The sequence below is a fragment of the Ostrea edulis genome, chromosome 5 (genome assembly GCF_947568905.1).
Source record: "Ostrea edulis chromosome 5, xbOstEdul1.1, whole genome shotgun sequence".
Lineage (NCBI taxonomy): Eukaryota > Metazoa > Mollusca > Bivalvia > Ostreida > Ostreidae > Ostrea > Ostrea edulis.
The window spans coordinates 47544674-47569648 of record NC_079168.1 but is presented as its reverse complement, the minus strand read 5'-3'; the positions used below and the strand labels follow the sequence as shown (position 1 = coordinate 47569648).

At 34.6% G+C, this 24975-nt stretch overlaps 3 protein-coding genes across 3 annotated transcripts in view; 1 reads left to right on the top strand and 2 right to left on the bottom strand.

Annotated features, from left to right (window-relative positions):
- LOC125652202 (BTB/POZ domain-containing protein 6-like) overlaps positions 1-24975 on the bottom strand; it is a 294494-nt gene that overhangs the window by 149052 nt on the left and 120467 nt on the right. The gene's annotated exons all lie outside the window — the stretch shown is intronic.
- Positions 276-8058, bottom strand: LOC125651824 (uncharacterized; the record flags this gene model as incomplete). Its single annotated transcript, XM_048880609.2, has 5 exons — positions 276-485; positions 628-657; positions 3188-3402; positions 4960-5097; positions 8009-8058. Coding segments are annotated over 5 exons (525 nt in total), but the record flags the coding sequence as incomplete, so codon positions are not given.
- On the top strand, positions 8227-24660 carry LOC125651771 (uncharacterized). Its single transcript, XM_048880526.2, has 5 exons — positions 8227-8509; positions 13068-13188; positions 16587-16684; positions 16852-17371; positions 19785-24660. The coding sequence occupies exons 1-5, from the start codon at positions 8357-8359 to the stop codon at positions 20087-20089; spliced, it is 1197 nt and encodes a 398-aa protein (XP_048736483.1). The 5' UTR covers positions 8227-8356; the 3' UTR covers positions 20090-24660.

Sequence of the window (24975 nt, the reverse complement as noted above, 5' to 3'; positions counted from 1 at the left end):
CGCTAGACCATCTAGGCAAGTCTACATTTTTTTCTTTAGATCATATATATATATATATATATATATATATATATAATTTAAAATCACAACTTTTTATTTTACAAAATCATACCAATTGCAAATATTAAGACAGAGAAGTGTTATTTCTATCTTTAACAATGAATAACAGCGAGAACCACTATCTGTTGATGTGAAACTTTTCGGGAATATTTCATGAACTTCATCATAGTAACTTCCTGCAGTTCATAAAATTGAATGACAATTGCAAATCATTATTGTCAAAGATATCATTTATTTTTTTGTATGGAATCACAAACCAAACAAGAAATACTTGATGATAATGTCACTTTCTTTTCATTACTAATAAGTTTCTCTAGCAAAAGAAATCACAGTTTATAGACGGTATCTATCATTCTGTAGTTTTTTGAGTTCCTCTTCCTTGTCTTTGACCATATCCCAGTTGTATGAGTGATGCCACTCTGCACCTAAAATATATTTTCACCATGCAGTTACTATTTCTTTTACAGAATTCTATAAACCTGGACACTACTTGAGCCATTAAGAGCTAAGATACAGATTTTATAAATGAATACAGAACTGTAAATATAGGTCTGGCAGGACACTTACCTCCGACAGGTAATTCAGATACTTTCATGTCTGAAAAAAAAGAAGAGTATTTATATTGTAGTTGTTCTGATATGAAGGAGATCTTCACAAATATTTCACTCTTGTTGATCCTTTAGCTACCCTTGAAATACAATATTGACCTTTACCCTCAAGACTTCGTGAATATTATACTTCAAGGGTAGCTAACACACCGCATTGACCTAAAATATGTCAATAATTATATAATATACCATGACTGCTCATTTGGTCTGTCTATCTACCCATATGCAGATGAGACACATTTACTGAAACTATCTAGTATTGCATGCTATGCCTGCAGTGACACGATGCCTACAAATAGTATGCCTGCAGTGACTCGATGCCTACAAATAGTATGCCTGCAGTGACTCGATGCCTACAAATAGTATGCCTGCAGTGACTCGATGCCTACAAATAGTATGCCCACAGTGACATGATGCCTACAAATAGTATGCCCACAGTGACACGATGCCTACAAATAGTATGCCTGCAGTGACACGATGCCTACAAATAGTATGCCCACAGTGACACGATGCCTACAAATAGTATGCCCGCAGTGACACGATGCCTACAAATAGTATGCCCACAGTGACACGATGCCTACAAATAGTATGCCCACAGTGACACGATGCCTACAAATAGTATGCCTGCAGTGACACGATGCCTACAAATAGTATGCCCACAGTGACATGATGCCTACAAATAGTATGTCCACAGTGACATGATGCCTACAAATAGTATGCCTGCAGTGACACAATGCCTATACAAATAGTATGCCTGCAGTGACTCGATGCCTACAAATAGTATGCCTGCAGTGACTCGATGCCTACAAATAGTATGTCCACAGTGACACGATGCCTACAAATAGTGTGCCTGCAGTGACTCGATGCCTACAAATAGTATGCCTGCAGTTCCACAATGCCTACAAATAGTATGACATAGTCCTTGGCCAAATGATGAATTGGCTCAGGATAAAGTCACATTGCACTGGTCATTAATGAGCTTCTATTATCTTTCTATTACAAATTTAATGCCTGCAACAAATATTTCTGAAATCTTTATCAATGTCTCCAATGATGGCCAAATGACAATGGTCTAATGTCAAAACAAATTGTCCAAATATAAGTAACTTTTGTGTCACGTCTGAACTTCTAATATCTGTCTATTACAAAGTTTATGGCCAGGTAAAAAATATTTCTAACTTTCTTCTTGTATCTTTCAAACCTGGAAAACAATGCACATTAGATTTTAAGTGGATGATTACACATCATCTAGATATAAGCCACTTTTGTGCTTCTAATGTCTCTATATCTTAAGTTTGTTGCCCAGATGCAAAGTGGAAGGGATAAGCCGAAGACGAACACGTAGATGTACATGGTGATTCTCCTATAACAGCTTAACCTTGTTTACAGGGGCTAGCTGTTTGCTTAATTTTCATGAATACAGGAGAAAATTAAAAGTTAGAGTTTACCTTGTTGTTATTACTATGTACTCGGTGGGATTGTTTCATGTTCAGGAGTCAAGAGGTAGAGTTTTAAAGAAATAATGCATTTTTACTTTATGGAACATATAACCTCACAGCAGTCATGCCAAAGAGCCAAGAATTTCACAATTTTGGTAGAAGCTTCTCTTCTTAATATTATTATGTAAGTTGAGAAGATTATTGAAGAAATTATGGGTTTTTTTCCACTACATGAATCATAAAGCCCTTCTTAGCAGCAGAACCTCCGACTCGGTGACGATGGATGTCACAAATCTGGAGGCACATTTGCTCATCATGACTATACACACAGTTTGATAAGAGTAAAGAAAAAGATAATGATTTGGACTCCACCACTCAGACCCCAGATGTTCACTGCAACCATAGAATTTTTTAATGAAAAATGGTCATGTACTTTCAAAGAAGTCGATAATGTTCAAATGATAATGGATGATGACAGACAAGCACTAATCGCAACATCAGTAGGTCACCTGGGTGACTTAAGTGACTTAAGAAAGTCTATACCCCAAGAGCTTATCTACAAAATACTTCACAGAATACAAATACCATGGCATACTCAGATGTTAAATAACTCTTCACAGAATACAAATACCACGACATACCCAGATGTTAATTTTATGCATCAAGAAGCCATCACATACCAGCCACAGGCAATTGTATAGCTTGGGTTCGATTTTACTCTTTAAACGATAGAATTGCCTGTGGTATTGGTATATTGTGCTGTTTTTTAATTTTGACCAAATGATTCTGAACACCTTTAAATGACACCACTTCCATTTAGCAGTTGAACTACAGTAGATTCCTCATATTATGTGATGCTAGGCCACATTTTGCTAAAGATAAATTCTTCTTATCACTTGATTAATATACTGATAGTTTCAATCAAAATCGGCATTAAGTGTCCTACATTTCATGCATAGTGCTGCATTTTCATACCTCCTCTGCTATCATCATATTTCATCAATGACGGTACATAAAACTGAATTTTCTGTCCTAGTAATATTAGCATACGTGAAATCTGTCCTTAAGATCAGTACTTACTTTGTCTCAGTGATACAAGTGGTGGGTAGCTGAAGAGGAGGAGAATCCAAACCCACCAATAAGCTGCAAAGCGCCGAAAGAACGTGTTGTTTACACCGAAGAGAAGGTTCTTGATAGGAGCTCTCCGTAACTTAGAGGTAAGGGTTGGTGTGCCTTTCACTGCAGTAAGCACTTTAGGTCTCCAAAGGTAATAGTCAGGAGTTTGTAATGTTTTCCTTGGAAAAAAAAACCAAAACAACATAGAGCTGTTCTAAAAGAGACATGTTTACCCCTAATTGAATCTGTCAATAAGATTTGAATTTGCTAGTGAAATTTAAATTTTCAATGACTTGTTATTAAACTGTTCAACAATGTCAAAGGACTTGAAAATGAACTTTAAACAAGAGGCCCAAGGTCCACATCACTCACCTGAGTTACCTTGGCCCATATTACTTCCAGGGGGGAGGGGGGGCATGATTTTTACAAACTAGAATCTGCACTATGTTAGGAACCTTTCATGTAAATGTAAAAGTATTTGGCTCAATGGTTCTTGAGAAGAAGATTTTTAAAAATTCTCCCTATACATTTGTATGTAAAACTTTGATCCCCTATTGTGGCCCTATCCTACCTCCAGGGGCCATAATTTTACCAAACTTGAATCTTCACTATGCCAGAAAGCTTTCATGTAAATCTGTACTTTCCTGGCCCAGAGGTTCTTGAGAAGAAGATTTTCAAAGATTTTACATATATATTCACATGTAAAACTTTGATCCCCTATTGTGGCCCCAACCTACCCCCAGGGGTCATGGTTTTACCAAACTTGAATTTGTACTATGTCAGAAAGCTTTCATGTAAATTTCAGCTCTTCTGGCCCAGTGGTTCTTGAGAAGAAGATTTTTAAATAACCACACCCTATTTTTGCATTTTTGTAGTAGGGAGCATGGCCCTTCATTTGAACAAACTTGAATCCCCTTCACCCAAGGATGCTTTGTACCAAGTTTGGTTGAAATTGGCCAAGTGGTTCTGGAGAAGAAGTCGAAAATGTAAAATGTTTACAGACAGATGACGGACAACAGGCGATCAGAAAAGGTCACTTGAGCTTCAGCTCAGGTGAGCTAAAAAGGATATCCGTGGATATTCACTATTTCGATATTATCTCCCTTTGGAAAGGGGCGTGGCCCTTCATTTGTACAAACTTGAATCCCCTTGCCCTAAGGATGCTTTGCGCCAGGTTTGGTTGAAATTAGCCCGGTCGGTTCAGGAGAAGAAGTCGAAAATGTGAAAGTTTACAGACAGACGGATGACGGGTGATCAAAAAAGCTCACTTGAGCTTTCAGCTCAGGTGAGCTAAAACCAATCTAGCACATTTCTTGTAGGGTTAGTAAAATGAAATTAAAAAAAAAGAAATCACGTACCCGTAATAAATCCTCAAAAAGATATTGAGAAAATCCCAAACTGGAAATATTTCACAAGAGATCCATTGACTATAGGAGTCACTTTAGTTGCATTTTCCCTCGTAAAACATTAAATTATGATTGAAATTTTATAATTAGAAGGGAACATGATTCTTCATTTTAATGAACTTTAATCCCATTTACCAAAGGGTGCTTTAATGGCAATTTTGGTTGAAATTGAGTTTGTTGTTCTTGAGATGAAGACGCGTTAAAGTTTACAGACGACAAATTTTGATCGGAAAAGCTTACTTCAGCTTTCAACTAGCTGGTTCTCTTAAAAATATTTGTTTTGAAATACAAAGGAATTGTCAAAATTTCAACATTTACAACAGTACTTACTTCAATACCATGAACTGTCTGCCTTTGACATCTGTGAAAATCTTGGGCTTTCCTGCAGCAGCAAGCACACCACTAGCCTTGGTTGCTACCTGCTTCGTAGCCATAATTGAGACTCTTACCCAAGATGACCTAAAATTACTATAAAGCAAATATTACATGAATTCAATGCACATTGTCAATAAATGGAACTTATTTCTTTTGTTTCAGCCTTTCTAGATGCAAAAACTTATACGGTACCAATTTTGATGCACCAGATGCGCATTTCGACAAATAATATCTCTTCAGTGATGCTCAACCGAAATGTTTGAAATCCGAAATAACTATGAAGTTTTAGAGCTATTATAGGGTCAAACAGTGTGCCAAAAAAGTGGAATCAAATTCGTCTAAGGATAAGAGCTATGCATGAGGGAGATAATCCTTAATTTTGAAATGAATTTCTAAATTTTATAACAACAATTAAATATACATCCGTATTTTCAAGCTAGTAACGAAGTACTTAGCTACTGGGCTGTAGAGACCCCCGGGGACTAACAGTCCACCAGCAAAGGCCTCGACCCAGGTGTAATAATGTAAAAACTTATACGGTAGATCTAATCAGATAAAGAATATCAATGTCTGACTCTCCATAATGTATATTTTAATCAAACATCTAAATTTACCATTCATCACTTTTTTGAATATGCAAATCCTACCTATAGTATTCTTGAAAATAACTAATATTCATCATTCTAATTTAACCGTAATTTAGACAGCTACCAATATTTCAAGCAGATGTCACTTGATATCGCCATTTAATTAGTAAAATATGGAACATCAAAACAAAAGGGATTGATCTGAAAGCTTTTGTTTAATATTTGTTATTGTATAAAGATACAAAGACAAAATGATATAAAACTACAACTATACATTAATTTTCTAATTCTACAGATTTATTTTTTAGAAACAGGTATATGTACAGTTTAATTTACCTAAATCAGATTTCCAGTACCTGGAATCCCTTTCAACACATCGTAAAACTTTTGTGCCAAGTAAATCTTTAAATTCTGATATTAGGAATTTTTGTACATTCTGGATACTGACAATTGTGTGAATCAGCCTAGTTTCCAGGTACAAATTGCTCATAATTGGCTGATCATTTTGTTGAATCCAGCCTCAACAACAAAATTGTTTATTCTTAAATAAATACAACATTGTAGAGAAGTAACTCAAAATATATAATACAATATTGTACATAGCATGCAGTTTACATGGAGGACATGCCCTCTCCCTTATAACCATTAAAAATTTGCATAGTTTTTTAAGTACAATAACATTTTTACAATTAAGAAGCTGTTTAAATTTATATTTATCTGGTCTATTTGTATAATATCTAAGTTTTCCAATCTTGATTTTTTGATAGTTTCATCAGTACATCTAAAAAATTAATGGGACTCATCAGCTAAATCATTAATATATAAGGTGCATACTCTTTCATTTCTTGGAATGTTTAACCATCATCCTGTCTCTACAGGTAATCTAGAATTTGATGTCTTCACCTGACACTTCTATAAACACTCTGACACACATTCCTCCACTCCGTCTTTGTCAGAGTGTCAGACTGTGAGTCATAGCAAAGCATGACAGACTCAGTCTTCGAAATTAAGCGGTAGCCCGATGACCGTGGCTAGTAAAATTGGGATCGGGCTACCAAAAATTATTAACGTGCATGCCCGGTGGGCCAGTACATATTTCCGGCGGAGATTATGATTCCAAAATTAGAGTGTGATTTCTGGTTGAAAATCTGTGAAACAACCAGTTCTTACAGAGGAAGAGAAGTTGGCGCTAAGAAGTATGAGGAATCAAAGAGACAAAGAAAATGATCAGTGTGTTTGGCAGAACTGCCCCTGGCTTGAATACAATGATGGTCTCGTATTTTGCATCTGATGCAGAAAGGAAAGCATTGCAAATTGTGAGTTTGTGTTTGTCTCAGATAATTCAGAATTGATTCTGTAAGTGAACACGAAAATAGAAAATGGTGCAAGCATTTTACCCCAAAGTGAAAAACCACAAGCGGCCGGATCAGACATTCAGAATGTATGACAATTAGTTGACAACCCTAGCTTTTGACTTATTTAGGATGAGAGTGATGATGAAGAACTAGAAGAATTAAAACATTGGAGGATTCTGGAGAATCTGACTGAAATGACAGAATTAGAATTTGAAAGAGGGCTTGAACTATTGTCTTAAACTTGTATTGTAATACCTAATAAAAATGTTCAAACTTGAAATTTCAAATCATGTTGAATTTTGTACTCTTACTTGCCCGATGGGCCTGTGGAAAAAATCATTAAGCGCGAAGACGGCAGACTCTGATTCTGGCAATGTCACTCAGCATTACTGTCAAGGTATTATGCTAAATGACCCAGAGTGTATAGCATAACTTAATAGACTAATATTGTGGCACTTCATCTAAAACTGATGATGTTTTTATATGAGTGAAAATTCTCAAAAGGACATTTAAATCCATGTAAGCTACCATCAAACATCAATTACCACCAAATTAAAATGCTCTAGCACATATTTGAATAATGTCTGTCAGAGAGAAAAAGATATATCTCCACTTTAGATTTGTAGAAAAGGTTTATATATCAAATTAAGCATTGGTAACAACAAATTTTCGCAAAAGAGCGTCTATAATATTCTAAGAACAAATCATCTAGTTCAAAATATTCAGGGCTGTTTGAAATTTATCCAAAACTACTTTGTAACGAGCGTAATAAATAAGCGAAGCGTACTTAATGGTTACATATAAAATATACACAAAACTTGTGATGTATTTCACTGTATGTACTATAAATACGCAACATTAATCTCTGCGAGATTCGGATTGGCTGCAAGTTTAAATGCAACAGAGAAAATTCTGTCCACAATATAAAAAAAAAACTACTTTTGAACATCATATGTATATATACGGCTTAATTTGCTATTTGAAAAATCCAGAATTATTTATCTGTATTGCTTAAATTGCATGAATGAACATAATTCAGGTAAATACATCTTATTCACTAACTTTTCTGCTTTGACCTTACCACTTCTTTTCCCCCGGGTGTTGGGTTGTGATTAGCTCGCGGAAAAGATAATTCTCACAAATGTAAATGACAATGTAATAGCTTTAAGGTCACTATATGAAAAGAATGTGATGATACATTTCTATTACATACAAGCCATAAACGAAACTAATCATCAAATGAAAAAACACAGGCTTTGTTTTAATATATCGAAGTTTATTGGTACGACTTAAAAAAAGCTGCTGAATTGAAAGTAGGTGATGGAAGTTTAATCTTGTAAACATGCTTATCTCCTATTAGCTTCCGTGAAAATGGAGATTGCATAATTCACAAAAGACAATTATTAGGGAATGGCGGAGATTTTTCACGGATTTGAGTTACTGCTGCTGAAGAAATTTGATAAGCATCCTGAACAATGGCGAGATTTGAAGCAAAAATTATCAAACAAAAGCAACGACGACCTGCAGGAATCGTACAGCTACGTGGATCTACTCATGTTGGGGGTAACTCCTATGATTTAAGATATATTAAATTACTGACTAAGTTGGTGTTGGAATTTTACTCTGATGAATACTTTCTTGCTTGTGTATATATGCTAGTTTGTCCACAGGGACTGATCACAAACAGAATGTTCTATCATTTAAGTTATAATTAAGAGTGTCTTGACACAGTTGGATTATTCTAGTCACACCATGTATAAGACATGACTATGATCATGAATGTTTCCGTGTGAAGCGCATGGATCTTGAGTTCCTTCTGAGAAAGTGGGGACAGTATGGAAGGTATCAGGAGAACTCATACTCAGGAGAACCCGTACCCAGAAATTTGGGTACGAGTTCTCCTGGAGAAGCCGTACCCGGATACGAATTCTCCAAGAGAAGTCGTACCCATCAATATCTGGGTACGAGTTCTCCTGGAGAAAAACTTTGTCATTTTAACAAATAGAAATATGGGTACGAGTTCTCCTAGAAAAAAACTTGTCAATTGTATTATAAAAATCTGGGTACGAGTTCACCTGGTTTTTCTCCAGGAGAACTCGTACCCAGATTTTTATGACAGAAATGACAAAGTTTTTTCTCCAAGAGAACTCGTACCCAGATTTTTATAATACAATTGACAAGTTTTTTCTTTAGGAGAACTCATATCCACATTTCTACATGTATTTGATAAGGTGACAAAGTTTTTCTCCAGGAGAACTCGTACCCATATATTGATGGGTATGACTTTTCCAGGAGAACTCGTACCCAAATTTCTGGGTACGGGTTCTCCTGGGTATGAGTTCTCCAGAAGTCGTATGGAAGAATATGATTGGATATTACGGGTGCATGGAATTACCGAAATTACCAAAGAAATGACCAAAATTACCAAAAGGGACCGAAATTACCTCAGTATATGTTCTGTTCATCTATATACCATCTAGTCACACATCAAATTTCATGAAGATTGGTAACGATTTGAAGGAATTGTTTCCATAAAACTGATTATTGTGAAGTGTGAATCTGAGTTACTTCCCTTTACCGAACTCTCGTACACTGTAAGCGAACTATAAATAGCCAGTTCTAAATGTAGTGTAGAATATGGCAATATATTGTCATTATTATATTACAATGCATTGCATTCAAACAACCGCGCATGAAATGAATTGTTTCATGTGTATGAGAAGTATTTAAAGGGAAATAACTCGTATTAAATTTATGCTTCAAGTTAATCGGTTTAATGGCCACAACTCCTTCAAATCGTTATCAATCGTCATGAAATTTGAAGTGTGACTAGATGGCATATAGTTAAACATATAGTGAGGTAATATCGGTTCCTTTATGGGGTAATTTTGGTCATTTCTTTGGTAATTTTGGTGATTAGCGATAATTTCGGTTATTCTATGTACTGGAATATTACTGCCCAAAGAGGGTGTCACAAGATATTGATATTTTCACTGTGTCTTATAATATGTATTGATGGATTTCACTTTCTTTAAAAAAAAAAAGACTAACATAATATACAGTGCTAGGATTTTTTTTAGGGTCTGTAGAGGGCCGAAATTCAGCCCCATTCCCAATGCTAAAGAGCAGGTGTTTTTCCCAAAATGATGCCTTAAAATTCCCATATGATGGATGCTTTGATGAGAATATGCCTTGAGGCGCCATCCAACCTTGGTGCCACTCTGTTGCAAAACATTTTGACAGTTTTTTCTCTGCCAAAGACTGAAAATTAAAGCTTGTTTAAGCCACATTGATAATGAAATATCAAATGGTTAACTTTTTGCTTGTTTTTCTTATTGATTTGTATGAAACAAATTTCCCAATTTCAATCAAATTGTTATCATTCCCAAACTTGAAGGCCCTGGCCCCTGGATTCAAGGGGTAGTAAAAAAAAATCTCTGAGTGCTCTCTTGATATATTGACACCCCCCCCCCCCTATTAATTCCACCTGCTTATTGCTTGAAAATCCCGAAGGACATATTTCTCCCCATGTTAACAGTTATTTAACACCCCCGTTATAATGCCAACCCCATATAATTTCATATGCCACTGATTTTCATGAACAAATGGTCAAATTTTATAGGATTTACCCTCGATAATAATGCCAGTAACCTAACACCCATTGGTAATCACACCTGTACTTTGAGAGCAGTGTGTTGAAGTGTGACAGTCTGGACAAGGTATTCAGGTGGTCAGGTTCATTACAAATGATTGCTGAATTAAACTCAAGATTATCTAAATGTCTACACAGAATGAGGCCCATATAAACTTACAGGATTGAATTTCTTTTTACTGCTCAGTGAATTGTCTGTAAAGGTGAATTCGTAATATTGCCACCCTCGCTTTATTACCCAAATTGGTCTTGAACAAAAGTTGGCAATATATCGAGGGAGCACTGTATATACACAGTGTGATCATTAGGCGAGTGTACCAAATGTAGCATTTTTCTGTCAAAAGGTTATGGCTTAATTAACGTATCATGTGAAACCCACAGAACTGACTTAGATTGTACCTGCAGTGGGTTTCACACTATGGGCTCAAAGTTGCTTGTTGTAAGAGGTGATTAAATGGAGCTGTCCTTCGGATGAGACCGAAAAACCTAAGTCCCGTGTCACAGCAGGTGTGGCACGATAAAGATAAAGATCCCTCCCTGCTCAATGACCATAAGTGCCGAGCATAGGCGTAGGCCTAAATTTTACAGCCCTTCACCGGCATTGGTGACGTCTCCATATCATGAGTGAAATATTCTCGAGAGGGACGTTAAACAATATTCAATCAATCCTCTTACATACAATTATTTTTTTATCCCCTGATGTTACATTTATTTTTGCTGACTCGTGCATTTGAAAAAGAAATTTAAAAATTGATAGGTTAGCTTATGTTAGCAGTGTTCTTTCTGACAAGTTCTAGGGTATAGTTTATGTGTAGCAGTATATACTTACTGACAAGTTCTAAGTTATAGTTTATGTGTTGCAGTATATACTTGCTGACAAGTTCTAGGTTAATTTATGTGTAGCAATAGCAGTGAACTTACTGACAAGTTCTAGGTTAATTTATGTGTAGCAGTATATACTTACTGACAAGTTCTAGGTTAATTTATGTGTAGCAGTGAACTTACTGACAAGTTCTAGGTTAGCTTATGTGTTGCAGTGTTCTTACTGACAAGTTCTAGGTTAGCTTATGTGTTGCAGTGAGCTTACTGACAAGTTCTCTGATAATGCTTTCATATTTCACATGTGCGTGCTCCCTGTGGCAAGACTTTTCTATGGGTACCAGAATTACTTTGCTGCCATATGGGGGATCAGTGTTTCACAAACACGCTTTTAGCATATTTTAGTAAAAAGAAACGATAGTGACCACGGTGGCAGGATGTGCACTGAGAGGGCCAAAATTTAGGTTATATGAATGGCCCTTTATACTTGACAGTATGTGAAGACGCCTCAGTCTGTATTGTTGTAGACCAGTATGAAGACGCCTCAGTCTCTATTGTTGTAAACCAGTGTGAAGATGCCTCAGTCTCTATTGTTGTAGACCAGTGTGAAGATGCCTCACTCTCTATTGTTGTAGACCAGTTTGAAGACTGATTGGTAGATAAATCAATTATTTCAACTTTTTATAAAGAATTGTAAGTGTTTCCCCAAATTTCAACCAAATATCACTGTTTTTCCCAGTATGAATGGCCCTGGTCCTTGAAATTTAGGGTTAAATGATCCTTGTGTGCCACATAGTATCTGGCAGTCAGCTGGATGGTTCAATGACTTGCCAGCTGTAATGCTGTGCTCATTTGCTTGGCACCTAACTGAAAAACAGGAGTTTGATTCCCTATCTGGTTCATTTGATTTTCTTTTTATAATACAGTTGGTGTATAGACCTGCTCTGTTTCTAAAATTAATATTGAAAAAATCCTGATCTTTTGTTTTTAAATTGTGAAAATGGGAGATGGGGAATATTGGGGAAACAGAGTCCATCTGATGAGAGTATCTGAAGTCTGGAGATTTGAATGCTAGGATTGGAATCCTAGTTTGATTCATTACATTTTTCTAATAGTCCTGATACAAGTGATTTAGGATTTATTCATATACAAGTAATGCATTAGTAAAAATCCAAGATTCTTGTTCCAACTTTCATAGTAATGAAGTAGATTTCTTTCAAAGGTAGCAATTTCCTGTCAGATTAAATGATGAGTGCAAGGTTTAACTCTAAGATACTGTAAATCAGAGATTGTATATGGTTTTGTGTTACAGGAATTTTTGAAATCCTTCATGAACAAAAGAAAGCATACATACAAATATAAGGAATGTTAGAACATCAGTCATAAAATGAAGTCTTCGTGGTCATGGTATTTTTTGTCGACTCCTTAAAATAAGTAATTGTACAGCTCATAGAAACTATATGTAATTTTGCACTTTATAAATGAATATAATAATAATAATTATACAATAGACCAGCTATATATAAACTAAATGTATCTTGTACACATTTGATACCAGTTTAAGGATATCTGTGACACATTGAATGCTGCGTTATCATGCTTTGTGAAAATGTTGGCTGTAGGTTATAGTTGATACTTTTATTGTTGTAGAACATTCCTCAGAGCATGTGGTTCCTGTCAGTGGCTCTCCACAACAGACCCAAGTACCTCCTACAACTCATACTACAGGATCTGGAGAGAGAGAGGACAGGGAATGTCCGACGACCAGGAGGTAGGGCCATCATATTTATTCATACAAACGACTTTTGGCGAGAACTGTATTTTGTTTCCTGTTATTGTAGCACTTTGTAGTTTAGTAAGCCTGAGTTGAAAGCTCTTCTGGTCGAAGATTGTCTATCGTCTACCTGTTAACTTTTCTCACATACAACTTCTTCTCGGGAACCACTGGGCCAATTTCACCAAACTTGCTGCCAAATATCCTTGGGAAAAGGGAGAGAATTTGTAAATAGTTTGTTATAGAAATTGGATGAGGGTGTTTAAAACTCTTCTTAGAACCACTGGGTGAGAAATGATAAAACTAATGTGATGTCTTTTATAGTAGATTCAAGCTTGTTCAATTCACGATTTTTGGTTTATGAAGGGTGGGCAATGGGGTTTCAAAGATTTGTGCAAGACATGGCTCAACAGTGTTAGAAATTGGTTTAAAAGTTGGTATAGACCACGGGTCTATGCCAAAACATTGAAAACAAGATGACATAGACCTCATCGAATTGGCATAGACTGCAACATTGTAAAAAAAACCAAACAATTTTCAGACAACGACTGACCATGCAGGGTCCTTTGGGATAACTATATTGCTTTAAATCTAGAAATTCGGCATAGATGATTTGGTCTATCTCAATTACCATTGACATAGACCAGTGTCATTTGACATACTCAGTCATAGACTCGGTCTATAGTTAATTTCAAACACTGGCTCAAGAGGGCTATGATATAACCACATCAGCGGTTCAAAGTTTTACATGGAGATATATGGGGGCAATCTTCTTCTCAAGAACTACATGTACTGTGCTACAATTTGTGACAGCAATAAGCAAACATCCTCATGTTTGATTAAGTCATGGCCTTAGGGACCAGGATAAGGTCACAATAGGGATGTAGTATATTGAAGAAATTGTTTAAAATCTTTTTTAAAAGGCTACAATTTTTCAAAACACTATGCAAGCATTTTCATAAAGTGTACGGTAGACTCAATTTTGATCATGCCAGTTAGGGTTGGACCATAGGACCATTGTTTAGGTTCAGAGTTTTATGTATGAATAAATAGGAAATTTCGTCAAGCTTCCTTATGAAGTGTAGATTCAAGTTTAATTGTTAAAAGTCATAGCTCTCAGGTTATGTTTGGGCAACAGAAGGGATTAAAAAACTTGAATAGAGTTATGGAAGGAAAAATTTTAAAACTACTTGTGTGAATCTTTTAGAATATTTTTAAACCACATGTTATTGCAGTAATAGTCAAACAATATTCAAGCATCCTAAGACATAGTGTTCATTAATTGTTATATGAAAGGTCAATAATGGGTTATAGTGTTATACACTCATGGGGCATATTGGTGATTTTCACAGGAAATTGATTGTTTTTCTGGGAGTTATGCCTCTTTTGAACTTAGCAGTTTGGCCTCCATCAGTCCTGTTCTTGGCAGTGCAACTCCTCTGAAACTGCTAAACAAAATTTCATGAAACTTTGTAGGTAATAAGGACATGCTGTTTAAACGTGTATATTCAGAGAAAATTTTGATTCAATTTTTATATGCCTGCATAAAAATGCGGGCGTATTATGCTATACCGCTGTCGTCCGTTTGTCTGTCTGACCCTTTAACTTTGTCTTTGCAACTCCTTCTAAACCCTTTGGAGGATTTTGATGAAACTTGGTACAAAGGAAGATCACAATGTGGAGCTGTGCATATTGCAAGGGGAATGCTGTCCAATGTTTTTTAAAGGAATTGTGGGCCTTAGACTTAATTTTTTTCTATTCAAAATACTTTGTCTTTCCAAATTCTCCTAAACCCTTTGGGGGATTTTAATGAATTTTGAAAGATCACAATGTGGAGGTGTGCATACTGCAATGGGAATGCTGTTCAATGTTTTTTAAAGGAGTTACGGCTCTTAGACTTGGGGGTTTTTTTGTATTCAAAATACTTTGTCTTTGCAATTCCTCCTAAACCCTTTGGGGGATTTTGATGAAACTTGGTACAAAGAAAGATCACAATGTGGAGATGTGCATATTGCAAGGGGAATACTGCATCACTATTTTTGAAGGAGTTAGGGCTCTTGGACTTAGATTTATTTTATGCAAGTACCTTGTCTTCGCAACTCCTCCTAAACCCTTTGGGGGATTTCATTGAAACTTAGTACAAAGGAAGATCACATTGTGTATATGTGCATATTACAAGGAGAATGCTGTCCCACTATTTTTGAAGGAGTTACAGCCCTTGGACTTAGATTTATTTAATGCAAAGTACATTTTTATTGCAACTCCGTCGAAATCCTTTTGTGGATAATCCTTTCTTACTTGTTCAAATTCCTGGGTCAATAATGTATGCGGGCGTATCATGTACCGGTTTAGCGGTACCCTATTTTTGCTCTTGGAGTTATACCCTTTTTGAAGGTAGTAGTTTGACCAAAATTAATATACTACTGAGAAACAGTTAGTCAGTGCAATTCCTCTGAAATCACTGAACAGAATTTCATGTAACATTGTATTTTATATGGATATACTGTGTACCGGGTAGATGTGCATAGTCACAGGAAATTTTGATTTGATTTTTTTCTCTCGGAGTTATGCCCCTTTTGAATATAAAAGTTTGACCAAAATATACTATTTGGTGCAACTTGTGTGAAACCGATTTTCAAGTGATGTGTAATTAAAATATTTCTGTTTTAATATTTTACACAATTTACATTTCTAAACAATATACTATACATATGGCTTGAGTCAATTTACATTTGTAAACAATTTTACATATATATGACTTTAGTAGTGCCAACCAGTTACATGTGTGTAAATAGTACAGTATAGCACAGACTTTTATTTTATGATAGCATTGCCATTCATTGTGTGTAGTATTGTCATTCATTGTGAGGGGCATGGTGTATATGTGAGCTTGCTCACTTTTTTGTTTGTTTAAGATGTGAAATGTATTTTGAAATTTTCTTGATTGTGGTGGTAATTTATGTTAGATACATAAGAAAGGACTCCCCGTGACTGACAGTTGTGTTGTAGTGCATTTCTTGATATTCACATTTTCAATGGTTTTGCCTTTGATGTCTTTACAAATTGTAATGATAGCCATGCAATTCATTATGATCAATGTGCTGCAGTTGTGAGCAATGTGTGTATGAGTCTCGATAGATATAGTATGTCTATTTTAATGACTGGGTATTTTGACAGAATTAATGAACATAGAATGTAAATAACTTTCCATGAAGCTTTAATGTGCTTCATGAAGTATGCCGACATGAAGTATCACAGTTCATACCCTCATGTATTTTTTTAAGAAATGAAATATATTTCTAAAGTGAAATATACATTTATGTAGCGCCATATGCAAATTTCAATATTTACAGTACTATCATGAATGATGTTTTTTGTCCATTCAATTTTTTCAGAAACTTTACTCAAGACGTACATGAATACCTACAATTTCACAGAATTTCATTTGGATAGCATTTTCAAATATGGTGAAGACAACACTTTGCCCAAAGAGGTCAGAGTTTGCAAGGTTTTCATTCATGGAATTCCTGTACATGTAACTTGAATAATGTTTAATTCATGAAATTCCTGTACAGTTAAGTCTAATCTTCAAGAAATAGAAACACTATGATGATTCTAGTATGAAACCTGATTTAAAGTTGCTTGTGTGCTTTCTTTCAGATTTTCAAATGTCCCAATGTTAAGCTGTTGTCCCTTAAATACAACTGTCTGGATAAAATCCCTGTAGATATTGGAAGAATGAAGAACCTGCGATTTTTAGCTTTGACCAACAACAAATTACAAGTGCAATCTATTCCTTATTCTCTGACTTTTTGTCGCAAATTAAAAACGATTATGTTGGACAATAATCTCCTGGATGCCCTACCAGGATTTCTGCTGAAAATGCCAGCCATTAGGACTGTTCATCGTCATGGCAATCACAACTATTTTAAATCCACATTTATGTGGTACCATACAGATGTCGGTTACCGAATCATCCCTTCTGAAGGTGCTCATATTGACTCTGAGAGAAATCCAAAGCCTCTCCAATTCTGGGCGGCTAAAACTGTGATCGGAATGAAGATTGACTTCTTTGAAGATCCCAATTTTTCTGTGATATTGCAAGATTACTTGTCAGAAATCTACCACCTGTTTAAGGTGTGTCATTATTGTAGCGGTGCCTCATTTCGTTACCAACCAGGTAAGTTACATGGAATTTGTGTATGTGCATTAGAATCAAAATGTTGGTCTTCATCATTTGGGAGCTCAAAAGCAGGAATGATAGCCTTATAGGTGTCTGGTATACATAGCTGAAAGGATATTCTTATGTTTATTTGTGTTTAATTTCTTATGTAATATATTGCATTGTTAAAGTGTTGATTTAAGCTTTTTATGAGACTGTCCATTGAAAAGTCAGGCAGTATCTATGATATAGACACCACATAGTATAACAGTTTCCCATATTTTTTGTCACATGAGTCAATATCGTGATTGATGGTTGTACTTTACCATCCATTAACATTCTGAACATAATCAAATTCTTTTTAGTTCTCCTGAGCTGAAAGCTCAAGTGAGCTTTTCTGATCACATGTTCTGTCCGTCCGTCCGTCCGTCTGTCTGTAAACTTTTCATACGTTCGACTTCTTCTCCAGAACCACAATTAAATTTTTTCTTCTCAAGAACCACTGGGCCAGAAAAGCTGAAATTTACAGGAAAGCTTCTTGACATAGTGGAGATTCAAGTTTGTTAAAATCATGACCCCCAGGGGTAGGGTGGTACCACAATAGGGGATCAAAATTTTACATGCAAATATATATTTGGGAAAATCTTTAAAAGTGTCTTCTTCTCAAGAATCACTGGGCCATAAGAGTGGACATTTACCTGAAAGCTTCCTGGTATAAAGTAAATTCAAGTTTGTTCAGATCATAACCCCGGGGGTAGAATGGGGCCACAATAGGGGATCAAAGTTTTACATAGAAATATATATAAGTAAAATCTTTAAAAATCTTCTCAAGAACCACTGGACCAGAAAAGTTTATTTATATTTTAAAGCTTCCTTTATTGTGCAGATTCAAGTTTGTTAAAACCATGGCCCCAGGGATAGGGTGGGGCCACAACAGGGGATCAAAACTTTACCTGGGAATTTATAGGGACAATCTTTAAAAATCTTCTTCTCAAGAACCACTGAGCCAAATTTTTTTTACATTTACATGAAAGTTTCCTGACATAGTGCAGATTCAAGTTTGTTAAAACCATGGTCCCCTGGGGTAGGGTGTGGCCACTATGGGGATCAAAGTTTACATACAAATATATAGGGAAAATCTTTAAAAATCTTCTCAAGAACCATTGCGCCAGAAAAGTTTATATTCACATGAAAGCTTCCTGGCGTAGTAGATTCAAGTTTGTAAAAAGCTTGGCTCCTGGGAAAAGGGTGGGGCCACAATAGGGGATAAAAAATTTATATACAAATATATAGAGAAAATCTTTAAAAATCTTGTTCTCAAGAACCATTGGGCCAGAGAAGTTTACATAAAAGCTTCCTGACAAAGTGCAGATTCAAGTTTGTTAACATCAGGGCTCCCGGAGATAGGGTGGGGCCACAACATGAGATTGAAGTTTTACATACAAAATATATAGGGAAAATCTTTAAAAATCTTCTCAAGAACTACTGGGCCAGAAAAGTTTATATTTACATGAAAGCTTCCTGACAGATTCAAGTTTGTAAAAATCATGGCCACCGGGGTAGGTTGGGGCCACAATAGGGATTAAAGTTTTACATGCGAATATGTTGGTAAAATCTTTAAATATGGGCCAAGGTGACTCAGGTGAGCGATGTGGCCCATGGGCCTCTTGTTTTGAAAGTTTAAAGCCATTTTTTATCAAATTTGGTATGAAACATCTTCGGGGTTTGAGAAACTAAAAATTACACCCATGGGGCATAAGGATGGAGTCTGAACCATAAAAAGTAATGTTATTTTATAACAGGGTTATTTAGCAGACTAATTGTGTGTATATATATGATGAGCATGGATTCCTCTACTCTGATAACTAATATTCATGACCCCTGGGTCAGGGATTCTAGTGCTATGGTGGGGATTTATAGTTCATACATTGAAACTGCATTAATTCTTTAAAAAATTTCTTTACACTTGCAGTTTTTATTCAAGCTATATTTCATGGGTTGTTTAGCTTTTACTTTTTCATTGGAATGCAATTTCATGGATGTGCTTTCTGTATATTGAACATTAATATGAATTGTGCATTTTATTGTGGTTTGAAATTACTCGTGAAATCCACAAAAATCAAGTTCGTACGAAATATAATGCTTCCAAATTATTGAAAATTAAAAGCCTCTACACTGTATTATTTTTAACAATTTAAGAAATTAATTTGGATGGAAGACAAATTGATGTGCCTCGATCGCACTGCCTCAAGTTTCCAAAGACAGTCAGCTCTTAAATAAATGTAGATATTTTGCATTTTTGTCTGAATGGGCTATTTAAGACCATGAATTGGTTAATATCATGTACAAGTATTTGTCAGTTCTCTAAGTAGATCTCCAATGCCTTTGGTGTTTTGAACATCATTGATATCCAGTTTGCCTCTCTCTTCAGGTTACAAAGTTATCACATTTAAAAACCCCTACCTAGGAAATACCTGTGTTCCTTTTCAACACTGGGCCTGCTCAATCAAGTGTGCTGTTGCTCTGGAGGTGCCAGCCCGCCAGGAACAGATTGCTGCCGCAACTCGTCTAGACGACTTGTACGAGGAATACATTGAAGAATGTCAGACCATGTTCTCTGATGTCCAAGCCAGACACAGTGCCTTGTGTGGCTGCATTTGTACATCTCCACCCCCTACGATCCGCTCCCCTCCTACCACAACAAACCATTCTAATAGGATTTGTGTAGTGTCATAGAAAGGGACTGTTTATCAAATTATTGTGAGGATGATGTTCAGTGATTTTATATGGCTTTTTATTCTGTTGAAGTCTCCTCCTCTAGTTGAGACTCCTATTAGTTTCCACTCCTGCCAGTAATTAATTAACACCCAAACATAATGAGTCTTAATGATACTTGGTAATATGGTGTTGATCATTAGACCTCTTCCATAGTGTCCATCATACATAAAATTAATGAAACCTTTTCTGTTGTTTTAACAAATGATTAACTGATAAGTATATGGTATATATGCAGGTAGCTTATTGTGTATTGTGGTAGTTGCTGAGCAACTTTAGTTCACTTGCCTTATTAAATTATTAGAGCCAAAGGCTCAACTGAGCTTTTCTGATCAAAATTTGTCCACCATTTTAACATCTATAAACTAACTTCTATTCCTGAAACATGGGGACGACTGCAACTAAAATTTCAAAGGCATCATTAGGTTTTTTTAACAAAAAAAACCACTTTGGAACCATACCACTGTGTAGCCTAATCCACACAAGTGTTATTCATCTGATTCAAAGTGATGCTCAATTTCAGTAGGATATATTATAATGAGGAGTGGTGAAAATGGGGGTCATTCCTCCTCAGTGCCACTGGGCCAGGAAAGTGAAACTTCAAGTTCAAACCAATGACTCTCGCAGGGCTACAGATGAACCATAACATAATTAAGAATACATATATGTGTGTATACAGGAAATATCTTTTAAAATGTCTTTGAGGACAGCAAGCACCCACATATTTTGTAGAATTTTTTTAAAAGCATGTTCAGATCATGCTCCCTGGGTCTAGAATGGTTAGAAAATGAAAGTTTTTTGCATAAGAGACTCCATTTAAACAATTTCTGAAGTTAACATGCAAATGTCTTCCTATTGTATTTATTCTATATTAATCAAATTATGGCCATGGCTAATAATAGAACACAATAATTAAAGCATCTAAAGTTTATGACATTCTGTGTGTACAAATGTAACTAAGTTGATTGGAGATAATTAGGAATCAGGTGAGCATTGTGGACCATGGGTCTATTGTCTGAATGATTCTGAACTGTTATAAAATGGGCTGTGCCTATGTTTATCTTTATGTATATAATGCATGAATATTTTTGTTGATCCATAGATTTTACTCTTTATTTTTCAAGGACCATTTATAAACATGTCACCTCTGTGCCTTTGAATTTTGAAATGAAATCAAAACAGTTTTTTTTTATAATGATGATGTATATGATACATCCAAGGAATTCTTTATTCGATTTTCTGGATTTAAAAAAAGTGCGCATTTTCTATAGCTTTTTGGAAATTGATGTTTCTGTTTCATTATTTGTTTGAACCCTGTAAATTGCCCATCAGTCTGAGGTTAAACCTCATCTAGGGATGGACTTTGTCTGCTGCCTGATCCCTAATAATATATCTATATATATGCATGTATATCATGAAATATTTTTTAAATTAAGATGACTTTGATAGTTGTTTTTTTTTTTTTTTTAGTATGACATGAATGGGTTGTATTAAATTTTCATAACTATTTTCAGATTATGTCATTAACTCTTTAGTAATGACATCCATTTAAAAAAACCAATCCAAAATCACCCCTTTCTCTCCACCATAAACCTTTATACATGTATGTGATGCCACATGTAGCTAATTCTGTAGATCTGCAACAGCCATTTAAATTGTCTGGTAGGCTAACTTTTAAAAGAGAATTCATAGATGTGCACTACACTTCAATTTTACCATATAAGGGATATTTGAACTAGTAGTAGTAATCAAATCTAATATAAAATAAGATACTTTATGTATGTATTTTGGTTCTTGTGTACGTTTTTAAGTTGATAAATTGCATTTTTGGGAAAACTTTTGTTGTATAATTTGTCATTTTAATTGCCTTAATGTCTGATATACATGTATGATGAATTAAGGTGGCTCATTGCACCAAAATTTTATTAATGGTTCGTTTAAGTATGTCATATGAAGTATGATATTTTACCATCGAAAATGTGCATGATATACATGTACAAGCTCTCAATTATTTTATATGAACATTTTGTGATTTTTTTCCCCCGGAATAATAAAAAAGGTAGAGGTTTTGGAGACCAAATTTCACTGCGATTTGATGCATGATATGAATATCTAATAAAATATGCCTAAAAACTCAGATAGATGTGCTATGTTTTTAAATAAAAAAATATTTCTGAAAATTATTAAAAAAAATTTTTTAACTCGGATAGACGTTCTAGTTTTTTTTTTTAATGAAAAAATATTTCTGAAAATTAGAAACGTCATTTGTTAATATTTTTTAAAAATCTACGACTAACATCTTCAAGAAACGTGTCAGTAAGAAAAAGGATATATCAGACAAACGTTTTAAAAAGTAATTAAAATAAAATGGCCAAAATTCAGAAATATTCGTTTTTCAAATTGAAGCCCAATCAAAATGATAAAAAAAATAGTCTTGGAGAACATTGTAATCAGAAAACTACATATCCTTGATGTAAAATGGTTTACAAATTATAAATGAATTTATAAAGGAAAGTAATTTCTTGATGAAAAGTGCATAAAATTAGCAACAATATGATCATTTCAGTAATATCTATCAATTTTGATCAGGATCAATACTTTTTTCTCTGGTTTGGTTCAAATCTAAAATTAAGATAGTGATATTTCTGAAATTTGGTTATTTCATTTCAATTTCTTTTTAGAATATAATTGTCTGATTATAATTGTCTAGTCTATCTTTTTTCCAATGACATGTTTCTTGAAGATTTTGGCTGTAGATTTAAAATAATTTAACAAAAAAATGTTAAAAAATTAGAACATCTACATGAGTTTTCTTTGCAGATTTTATTAGATATTTATATCATACATCAAATCGATGCTGTGAAGTTTTTATTCTAAAATCTCTTATTTGCAAACAAAACACCATTTTCATCGTTTGGACAAAAAAAAATCATATAAGGTAATTTAGAGCTTATATCACTCTTTCAATGGTGAAATCATACTTTATAAGGTTTGCTTTAACGAGCCATTAAATAAAATTTTAAAGTAATGAGCCACCTTAATCCGTTTTTGCACAATAGTTTCCTAAATCCGGTACAAAGGCAATGAAAAGAGATATTCAAGTAGTTATCTTTTCATTTGTGCACTGTGTGAATTTTAGACTTGCTCAGCCTCAGTGAGTTCACTCAACACCCCTCTATTAGGTTACTCGGGTATGATATGGATAATATATCAACTGTATTGAAAAATATTATTTTGAGTGACATGTTTGTACAAAATAATTTTTACAAAATGTACAACAAGACTATAATGTAATTAACACTTTGAATATTTCACAAATTGTCAAACTATATGTTGGAAATTTTTAGAAATATTTATAATATACATTTGTATTATTGTATTCCTTAACAAGCTTGCCATATGTCTGTATGTCTGCTCAAATTTTAATTTTGAAACTTTTCAATAGTACTAGTACAGTATTTCAAGAAAATCAGTAAATTATGACCCTTGACTATTGAAGGTGTTGGAGAACAGGTATGCTAAATGTTATCATAACATGTTACATTTTCAAAAAGTAGTATGTACTAACAAGAATGAGACATTATGAAAAGTGCAACTGTTCTTTGACAATGACTGAGTCTGTAGATGTTGTTGAATGTATTTTTCTTATCCTTTCTCTTTATTTGAACATTTTCTGTGTTATCATAAATACTGTAGTGGAACAGGTTTAGTTTTTGTGAATACTTTAGGAAATCCAATTTATATACAATGAATTAATCCATTTGAGTCATACCTGTGTATAATTATAAACATTTGTCAATTTGCCAATATTTTCAGATTGCAACTCACTCCAAGTACAAAATGGTTTTACGAATATTATGGGGGGAAAAAAATAACAAAAATGTTTTGTATGTGTTCTGCTCATTTTACATGTATGTGGTAGGTATGGTACGCATGTATTTGTAAATTTTTCTTCAATCCAATTCTTGCATGTTTATGTATACATGTACATCTTTAAATTGTAAAATAATTTTCCTCTGCTTCGTGACACAAAGTTGCAGTGAAGCATCAGAGATATGTGCAACTTCAATTTCTTGTAAGCACAGTTTGTTATCTCCAATTAATTATCTATTTTTCCAACCAAGGCACAGGAGATGAATATCACATAATGGCATTAATTCACTAGAAATATGTTCAAGTGTAGTTTGTCAGGCAGTTCTCTGTTGATGTCTCTGTACAGACTAATACACTGAACTCACACTGACAGTACAAATGTACTAATTTTTTCCTGTAAAGATTTTATTAATTTCCAGAGGCATTGGGTCTAGTATCTTGATGACATTTTAGTCTTTGGTTTGATTATATGGTGTATTCATATGGCTCTCCACAATCATACTGTGTACTCTGCTATTCTATACATGTACTGTATTAATAATGTAAATTTATTTGATGGATTACATGATCAATTTAGACTGGTCTTTTAAAATCTAGTCCTTAAACATAATATGCTTTGTTATTTGGTTTTTCCAATAATAAAAAAAAAAGAAGAAAAACTTGTAATCTTGAAGTTATCAAACATTAGATGTGTTAGCTAGTATGACGCGATGTACTCGCTGACATTCAAGTTGAAGAGATAAAACTTGATCAGAAATTTTTATTATAAAGGTATACACTAAAAATTGATCTGCTTATCATCTGAAGAACAGCAGAAAAAATGTCTAAGAAATGAACAATAATTAGAGATTTTCGAAGTCTACATGAAACTCAAACATCATGACCATCATCATCAATATACAGAAACACACGTACCAAAAATGACCTCATTATCTACAAACACAGCAAAAAAAGTCCAGAAAAGTTAATAATTA

What these genes read in the sequence shown, in the direction of transcription:
- LOC125651771 (XM_048880526.2), top strand. Translation starts at nt 8,357, where the DNA reads ATGGCGGAGATTTTTCACGGATTTGAGTTACTGCTGCTGAAGAAATTT. An exon ending in ACAACACTTTGCCCAAAGAG is followed by an intron (nt 16,685 to 16,851) that starts GTCAGAGTTTGC and finishes GCTTTCTTTCAG; the next exon opens with ATTTTCAAATGTCCCAATGT. An exon ending in CTCATTTCGTTACCAACCAG is followed by an intron (nt 17,372 to 19,784) that starts GTAAGTTACATG and finishes CTCTCTCTTCAG; the next exon opens with GTTACAAAGTTATCACATTT.